We start from the raw sequence: 9,961 nt of genomic DNA on the forward strand, positions 1-9,961 counted from the left end.
AAGAGATAAACACCTAGCTACATACAAGGGAACCCTGTAAGACCATCAGTTAATTTTCAGCAGAAACTGTACAAGCCAGAAGAAACTGGCACTATATGTATATAAAGATATATACAATGAAGAAAAACAGCTTACAATCAAGAATACTGTACCTGGCAAGGTTATCATTCATAACTGAAGGAAAGATAAAGAGTTTCCCAGAAAAGCAAAAGCTAAAAGGAGTTCATTCCCACTAAACTGGCCTTATAAAAAAGTATTAAAGAGATTTCTTTAACTAGAAAAGACAAAAACCAAACCAAGCAAAATAAAACAAATTATTAAAGGAAAAAAAATCACTGATAAAAGCAAACATATAGCAAAGGTTCAACCATCTATGGAGAAGGCAATGGCACCCCACTCCAGTACTCTTGCCTGGAAAATCCCAGGGATGGAGGAGCCTGGTAGGCTGCAGTCCATGGGGTCGCTAAGAGTCGGACATGACTGAGCGACTTCACTTTCATTTTTCACTTTCATGCATTGGAGAAGGAAATGGCAACCCACTCCAGTGTTCTTGCCTGGAGAATCCCAGGGACGGGGGGAGCCTGGTGGGCTGCCGTCTATGGGGTCACACAGAGTCTGATATGACTGAAGCGACTTAGCAGCAGCAACAGCAACCATCTATAAAACTAGCATGAAGGTCAAAGGACAAAATAAAAATCATTGATATTTAAAATAATCAGTCAAGCAATACACAGAATAAAAAGATATGAATATGACATCAAAAGTATAAAATGTTGAGAATGGAGAAATAAAAATTCAGTGCTTTCAGAATGTAATTGAACTTAAGTGACTAATTGCTTGTTATATTTACATAGGTTGTTACATACAAACCTCATGGTAACCACAAACACACAATTGATACTAGATACACAAAAAATAAAGAGAAAGAAATACAAACACACATACAGACAAAAAAAAAAATAAGGTCATCAAATCACAAGGGAAGAGAACAAGAGAAGGAAAGAAGGAACAGAGTCCAACTAAGAAAAATAACCAGAAAACAACTAACAAAATGGCAGTAAGTACAGCCTATGACTAATCACTCTAAATGCAACTAAGTGCTCCAGTCAAAAGACATAGGGTGGCTGCATGGATTTTTTAATAGCCTGTATCTACACTGCCTGCAAAAGACTCACTTCAGTTGTAAAAACATAGATTAAAAGTGAAGGAATGAAACAAAGATATTCCACACAAACAAACAAAATGAACTGTTGGAGTAGCAATAAGAATATCAGACAAAACAGGCTTTAAAACAAAGAAGAATGTTACGTAATTATAAAGGGAACGATCCAATAAAAGGATAATACTTGTAATACGCTCCCAACACAGACAAACCTAAATATAAACATTAACAGACATGAAGGGACAAACTGAGAGTAATACAATAATAACAGAGGACTGGAACATACGATTTGCATCAATAACTAGCTCATCCAAACAGAGTATCAATACGAAAAAGTTGGCCTTAAATGGCACAGTAGACCAGATGGACATAATAGACTATTATAGAACATTCCATCCCCAAACAGCAAAATACATTCTTTTCAAGTACACACGGAACATTCTCCGGAGGTTAGGGGTGGGACTGAAAATTCCAACCCTCTAATCACAGGGATGAGTCTCCTGGCAATGAGCCCTCACTCTTTGGTGGAGTCCAGAAGTCGCCTCATTAACATGACAGAAGATACCTTTATGGTTCTCATCAATTGGCAAAGTTCAAGAGTTTTAAGAGTTGCATGCCAGAAAAGGTGACAAAGATCAAATATTTATTACAAATCACAGTATCCCATATGTCCACACAGGAAACTGCCCACAAATAGTTATAGAAGTCTTATTCATACTAGCCAAAAAGTGGAAACACCTCAAATATCCATTATCGATTATAAGATAAATAAACTATGCTATATCTATAAAATGGATTATTATTTGGCCATAAAAATGAATTACTGATATATGCTATGATGTGGATAAATCTTAAAAACATTATGCTAAAGTGAAAGAAGTCAGTCAAAAAAAGATAATATATGATTCCATTCATATGAAAGTCTAGAATAGGAAAATCCAGGGAGACAAAAAGTAAATTAGTAGCTGCTTAGGCCTGGGAGGAGGATAATATGGGGAGGGGGTGGGGGTGAGAGGACAGATAAATAAAAATGCACAGGGTGTCTCTTTAAAGTGAGGAAGATGTTCCAAACTTGACTGAGGTATGGTTGCATACATCTGTATCACTGCTGACAGTGACTGCAGTCATGAAATTAAAAGACGCTTGCTCCTTGGGAGGAAAGCTATGACAAACCTAGACAGCATATTAAAGAGCAGAGACATCACTTTGCTGACAAAGGTCCATATAGTCAAAACTACAGTTTTGCCAGTAGTCATGGATGTAAGAGTTGGGACCAGAAAGAAGGCTGAGAACAAAAGAACTGATGCTTTTGATTGTGGTGCTAGAGAAGACTCTTGAGATTCGCTTGCTCTACAAGAACTTCAAACCAGTCAATCCTAAAGGAAAGCTCAAGCTTCATGTTAGCCACTTGATGTGAAGAGGCGACTCATTGGAAAACACCCTGATGCTGGGAAAGATTGAAGGCAAAAGGAGAAGAGGGCGCTAGAGGATGAGATGGTTAGATAGCATCACTAAATCAATGGACATGAGTTTCAGCAAATTCTGGGAGATAGTGAAGGACAGGAAAGCCTGGGATGCTTAAGTTCATGAGGTCGAAAAGAGTTGGACATAACCTAGTGACTGAACAATAATAACAATCTCTGAATATACTATAAATCACAGAATTGTATGTTTTAAATGAGTGATTATATAGTAAGGTCAATAAAGCTATTAAAAATTAATACATCAAATGCGATCATGAAAGTGGAAAACCCATCTTAAGCAGAGGTAGTAGCATCAAAAAGTTGTCTTGACCTGTGATGACCCCGGTGCTCTGTGGAACTTCCTCCTACCATGGGTTACACTGTTACTCCTCTAACACTAGCTTCCTACATTTTTCTGAGTGATTTTATTACCACCTTGTCAACTTGTTGACTTATTCCTCTTGTATGTCTATGTGAAAGCGTCAGTCGCTCAGCCATTCCAACTCCTTGCAACCCCACAGACTGTAGACTGCCAGGCTCCTCTCAGTTCATAGGTTTTCCCAGGCAAGAATACTAGAGTGGGCTGCCATTCCCTTCTCCAGAGGATCTTCCCAACCCAGGGACCGAACTTGGGTCTCCTGCATTGCAGGCAGATTCTTTCATGTCTGAGCCACCTACACTTCCATGTATTTTTATTTTTACCCCCACCTCAAAACATACAGCTTGCCCCCCACTAATATGCAGAGGCCCAAAGCAATCACCTGTGAAGGCCTTAAAGTCTCTGTCAAATGCCTGAGACTATATCCCAAATCTTATTCATTACTTCATCTAGCTAAATTCAACCACAGATGCCAAAGCACTTTGAACAGCTATAAGCAAAGTTATTAATATAATTGTATTAAATTACACACATCATTTATTTGCTTGTCAGTTGTATCAGGGGCTGTGAAAAACTACCCTGTGTAAAATAGTCATAAAACGTTACTGTTGGAAGTAACCTTAGAGATGTTCAAATCCAATTCTGCCATTTTATAATTGAGAAAACGGATACAAAAATGTAGACAGACTTTTCCAATGTCACTCAGTAAGCCAGTAAATCTCTATTCAAGGCCCTTTCTGTCCACTGGTGATTCCAAGTGGATAACCAACCAGAAGTACAAGGGAATCAAAAACTCTTAATTATTGTACATACACACAAACAGAAAATGACATACAAAGATAATATTACAACCCATTATTGTGAGTTAGTAAACTAAAGGTTATTAGTATGTTTTAATTTCTATTCTCACCTTTAAGTTCAAAACCCCTTTGAATCACAATGAAATTAGAATAGCTTTTGCTGAATTATACATACAATTAATTTTATGGAGCCAATTTAAGTTAATCATTTTCTCTTATTATTTAATTCAAAATAACTAATTTATTAGTCATTTTTTATTAGCATACTAAGTTTCTCCTACTTTGAATCGTGATTGCCAAAATAAAGGAAAGTCAACTACAACAAATTTTTCTATTTGGTAACAACTGGAAGGGAGCACACCACAATACAATTTATTCCAATAATTTTTTTCATATCATATCAAAATAAATATCATGATGATCTAGTTTCCATTTATGACTTGAGGCAGTTTTTTGAGTTCTCTTTACAGCAATATCACTTCATAAGAGCTTTTTGGAGGAAAGCAAACTGTGGTGTCACAGAAAAGAATTTTTACTTTACGTTTTTGCCAACGTCAGATTCATTCCTATAGAAGAAATATATTTAGCCTATTCCAAGCTTACAAAGTCTTGGTCTGCATCACAATTGGCATCTTCAGTTCAGTTCAGTCGCTCAGTCGTGTCCGACTCCTTGCAACCCCATGAATTGCAGCACGCCAGGCCTCCCTGTCCATCACCAGCTCCCGGAGTTCACTCAGACTCACGTCCATCGAGTCAGGGACGCCATCCAGCCATCTCATCCTCTGTCCTCCCCTTCTCCTCCTGCCCCCAATCCCTCCCAGCATTAGGGTCTTTTCCAATGAGTCAACTCTTAACATTTAATAAATTAAAACGTTGTAACACATGAGGCGTCTCACTGAGACAGCTAACACAGTCAATGATCATTCTTTATTCAAATATTAAAATTTTTATTTTTAATCAACATTGAATTTACTAAGGTTATATGTATAGCACAGAGGAGGACAGGTTGTTTTCATCACTTGAAGAACAAACAAAAATCCCAGAGTTCTTTTTCCCTCTAAACTCCTCCCCCTGCCAATTCTTTAATAGCTGAAACCTACCACATTTAAAACCAAGCAATAATTTGAACTCTCACATGCCTGTCAAAAGCACAAGGAAAGAATTTGAGATTCTCAATATCAAGTTTTCATTGCGAAGTGGCTGTGTCAAAGTCTTCTAGTGAAAAGAGCATTTCAATAAAAATGTGAGAGAACAGTGGGGGAGGACTTCAAGAAACCACTGCTTTATTTCTTCGACTGGGCAGTGAGTTGTGCTAATAAAACTCAGGTGGATGCTAGACAGCCAGCCCCAGGGCTCCCCAGGTAATGCTACCCTCGCATTGACAATGAGGGCTCCTATGAGCCTCACAGAAAGGTGCCACTTTAAAGAGAAACTGAAAAAAGCAGAGAGGATCAAATTACCGCGCAGCAGCTGAAACCCATGGCTTTAGGGCAAAAAATAAAGTGATTGTACTTCAACTACCTTTAAAGAGCACCACCATAGCAAATTACATGCATTTCTACTGAAAGAGAGGAGGACCCATTTATTACCATCTGTGAGCCGAGAACTAATGATGATCTGGTGCGAAGATCAGTAGATTCAATTAACAAATGAATGGCTTATTTTCATCTCTTCAGTTCATTAGTAATTATTGCTTACAAGCTTCCCTGTGTCTCACACAACAGGTTTTTCTCCCCCTAACTTGAGAGTTATCTTGAGAATGTTCTCAAGTTGGGTGTTAGCTGTTAAAGTACTGCTGCTGAATACCCAATGTACCACTCTGCCTTAAACATTCTTTAGTTTCAAAATTTTTAAGTTAATTAACTCTGATTTTGATATCATTGCTCTGGTTTTCATAATTCTACGCTTTCCAGGTTTGGGTACCACTGTGCAAGCACCCCAAACAAGCCATCTCCATGGATGAGACACGAGCAGGTGTCAGAGAGCAAGCCCAGATGTAGGCGAGCAATTCTTTGTTACAACTGTATTCAGCTACACATTTATAATGGTTCTGAAACTTACTGACACGCAATTTCGAGGCATAAGAACGTAATCATAAGGAATAACAAAGAACAAGTATTTCCCTTACCTGGGTCGTGGAAAGGCACCAAAGCAAAGTTGAATAGAGGTCTCTTAGGTCTTTTCAAAGACGTCTCCAAAATTTTGGAAGCCCCCTCGATCACCTGAACTAGATCATCATACATGGAACCAGTCACATCAAACACAAAAGCCAAGGTTGAGGCCCCCTCGGGAATTTCTTCTGCCTCGACCTCGGACTGGGGGATTGCATCCTGCGCTCGGGAAGGATAAAGAAGAGCGAGCAAGAATATGGTGTGGATCATGTCCCAGGAAATCATTTTGTCTTTTTTTTCTTTTTTTCCTGGAGCGCCCAAGCACTCTGCTGAATCCTCCTCAATAGGCAGCGGGTTTCCTCTGGGGGCAATTTATTCGACTACAGAAACCTCTTTGAACTTGCCAAAAGTTGGGGGCTGAGAATCAGATGGGGACGAGCACCGAACCCGAAATCCCTGCACGGGGCTGGGGAGGCAAAGATGCGGCAGCCTTCGTCCGGACGCAGCCTCCTTCGGGACGGCCGAGTGCCCGCGGCCCGGGCGGCGTGTGGCTGAGTGCGGGCGGCGCGCCCGGCCCATGCCCCGGGGACTGCTCCGAGCCAGCGGCGCCGCGCCGAGTCCGCTGCCCTCGCTGCCGCCGCCGCTCTCCGCCCGGACCAGCCGCAGCGGCTCCCAACTTTCCACTGCGCGCCGCCCGCCCGCGAGCGGGCCGGGGAAGGGAAGACGGGCTCGGCCTCGCCTCCTGATTGGTCGAGGGGACGCCCCCCTCCTCCTCCTGGCTCTGGGGCCCCGCCTCCTGGAGGGCAACTTCTCCCCACCGAGTCTCGGGTCAACTGAGTACCAGGGAAGCGCTCCCAGGGTCCCCTCCGCGCCCACCCGCGCGGCGCCTCCCCTCCAAAACCCCGGGGTAAACAATGGCTTGCAAGAATGTGTGGCGAGGTCCCGAACCGAGGGACACTGCGCTAACCCAGTGCACAAAGGGGATTGCCTTTTTTTTTCCCCTACGATGCAAAACGTTGCTTCAGACACCTCTTTCATAGTAACCCCCGCCCGCCCCCAAGAAACCGAGACCACCCCCCTTGCGCAGCCCAGCTTCCCGTCCTCAGCCCTTAACTCAGCCGGGAGGGGGAGCTGGAAAGGTCCTCCCGGCTGGGCTGCAGCCACATAATCACTCTGGTCTCCTCGGGTACTGTGGGGCTTTGGTGGGGAGGGAGGGAGGAGAGAGCTGGACCGGCCAGAAACGGGAGGACAGGGAAAAGGGTTGTGGAGGGAAACGAGAGAGAGACATCGGGGCCTGGTAGTCACTGAGTGTAGGTGGAAAAGATGGTAGGAGTCAAAGCAGTTGGGTGTGATGAGTACAGGATGGAGGCTCAGTGCACCGGATGAGAGGGCGAGAGAGGCAAAGGAAGAGGGAGGGGGAGAGAGACCGTCTGAAGGAGAATATTGATTTTTTGTTAAATTCCACTATCAAGATTCATGCTTGCCGAGCAACATAAATCCTCCCCTCAGCATAGTGAGGCAGAATAATATCATTTCATATTTCCTCCCATAGAACACCCGTGTGCCCAGCCTCAGCCAAAGGCTCATTACAAAGGTGTTCCCCTCTGTGGCATTTTCTTGCTGATAAGTGAGGAAACCTCGCCCTGAAGAACAGTACAGCGTTTTTCCGTCTTGTCATTATTACATGCATTTTGGTACCAGTAACAGATAAGAAGGTGGACAAAGAACGTCAACCATAAGCTGAAGGTTCTTTGCCTCTTTTTAATAAAAATGTATTCACATCCTGCTAAAGGAGCTGCTATCCGGATCCTGGCATTTAAAGAGGGGCCAGCAGGCATCTTGATCCAGTTGGAATGTGTGTTAGACCACCCATCCGACACGGAGGCAGCCTCAGGAAGAGCCAGCTCCCCTGAGCCTCTTAGACTTTAATCTGCAACTGTCTTCCCTTTCAGACCCAGCGACTCTGGAACCTGAGTTTATGATACCTATAAGTCATGTCATTTAAAGGAAGCAGCCTAGCCATTTGGGCTGAGTGAGAATATGAGAAGAAAGGAGGAAAGTATTTCCTCTCTAAGTAGTATTTAGAAAATGCTATTTGAGTAACCTACTCCTTTGTTTATCTTAAAGGGATTGCATTCTAAGTCTTAGAGACTTCACTGAGACCTGAGCTGTTCCAGGTGTTCAGGGGAGGGGGTAGAGCTTGCTGATTAAGACTTCTGGGTCAGATAATCTGGGTGCAATGCCCAGCTGTGACCCTTAATTACGGTGTATCTTCAGAAGTTACCTACCTCTTCATGCCTTTGTTGATTCAGCTGTAAATGGAAATAATGGTAGAACCGACCTAGTAAGGATTCAGTGATCTATCTTGGTAACTTTTCATGTACACTTGAAAAAAATGTTGTTTGGTGGGAATTCTCCATAAATGTCAATTAGTTTGATAGTGTTGTTCGACTCTTCTGTATTCTTACTGATTTCTGCCTTCCTAACAGAACAAGCGGAATCAAAATCTGACTTAATTGTGGATTTGTCGATTTCTTCTTGTCCTTTTATGAGGTTTTGTTTCATGCATTTTGAAGCCTGTAATTAGATGCATAAATACTTAGGATTATTATGTCAGTTTGATTAATTGATTTTTTTATCATTGTGAAGTTACATTCATTATCCCTGGTAAGATTATTTACTGTGAAATATGCTTTGTCTAATATTAATATAGCACTCCAGTTTTGATTAGTGTTTTAGCATGATATATAACTTCCCATCTTATCACTCTTAACTTGTGTATATTAAAATGTGTTTCCTGTAGTCACCTTAGCATTGGGTCTTGCTTTTTTATGCAAACAATCTCAGCCTTTTATTGAGCTCTTTAGACTATTTCCATTCAGTATGATTGTGGATATGGTTGGGTTGAAATCTATCATCTTGCTATTTGTTTTTTATATGTTCTTCTGTTCTTTGTTTCTTTTTTCCCATTTTTCTGCCTTCTTTTGGGTTGACTGAATGTTTTTTTATGATTCCATTTTATCTCTATTGCCAGCTTATTAGCTATAACTATTTTATTTTAGTGGTTGCTATAGTGTTTATCCTGGAGGAGGATTTGGCAACCCACTCCAGTATTCTTGCCTGGAGAACCCCGTGGACAGAGGAGCCTGGAGGGCTACAGAGAGGAGGACAGAGGAGCCGCAGAGAGCCAGACGGGACTGAGTGACTAAGCACACAGCGTTTATAACAGGGCTTCCCCGATGACTCAGTAGTAAAGAATCTGCCGCAAAGCAGGAGACATGGGTTCAATTCCTGGGTTGGGAGGATCCCCTGGTGAAGGACTTGGCAACCCACTCCAGTATTCTAGCCTGGAAATTCCCACAGACAAAGGAGCCTGGCGGTGGGAAATCCCATGGACAGAGGAGTGGAGGGGCTCCAGTCCGTGGAAAAGCAAAAGAGTCGGGCAGGACTCAGAAACTAAATAACAAGGGTGTTTAAATATGTCACCATCTTCCTTCAAGTAATGCTATACCACGTCCCATGCAGTAAAAGAACCTCAGAATAATATACTCCCATTAATTTCCTCCCCATCTTGTTTGCTATTTTCATTCCATTTTATTTTACAATATTTTAAACCCAACACTATATTAATGTAATTTTTAAAGTAGTCGATTATCTTTTTAAAGTATTTAAATAATTTAAAAATGAACGTATTTGCTCATGTAGTCGCCATTTCCGGCGCTGTTCAGCTCTTTGTGAGTCCAGGCTTTCATCTGATACCATTTTCTTCCCCGTGAAGCGTTTGCTTCACTGTTTCCTGTAGTGCCGTTCTGCTGGTGATGAATTCTTTCACTTTTGTGTGTTCAAAAAATTCTTTGTTTCACCTTTGTTTTTGACAGTTTGGGGGTTTTGTTTCATTTATGTCTGTGGGTTGTTTTTATTTATTTAGTTGGATAGAGGATTCTAGGTTGGCAGGTTTTCGTTTTCCTTTTAGTATCTTAAAGATGTTACTCCACTTTCTTCTTTTTTGCACTGTTCCCAGTGAGAAATTTCTATCATAAATATTT

General features: G+C 41.7%; 1 protein-coding gene across 5 annotated transcripts in view; it reads right to left on the bottom strand.

Moving 5' to 3' along the window:
* Positions 1 to 6,200, bottom strand: part of HMCN1 (hemicentin 1) — a 537,476-nt gene extending 531,276 nt beyond the window's left edge. For all 5 annotated transcript variants that reach the window (XR_015143096.1, XR_015143097.1, XR_015143098.1 and 2 more), the window contains exon 1: positions 5,933 to 6,200. Coding sequence is in view for 2 of the 5 variants with exons in the window: in XM_086343341.1 (XP_086199467.1) it covers positions 5,933 to 6,200 (268 nt within the window). In the remaining 3 variants the exon portion in view is untranslated. The remainder of the gene's footprint in view (positions 1 to 5,932) is intronic.
* Between the last annotated feature and the right edge of the window lie 3,761 nt (positions 6,201 to 9,961).

Source organism: Bos grunniens, chromosome 16 (genome assembly GCF_055505025.1).
Source record: "Bos grunniens cultivar Pamir isolate PY7600 chromosome 16, Bosgru_T2T1.0, whole genome shotgun sequence".
NCBI classification, from domain to species: domain Eukaryota; kingdom Metazoa; phylum Chordata; class Mammalia; order Artiodactyla; family Bovidae; genus Bos; species Bos grunniens.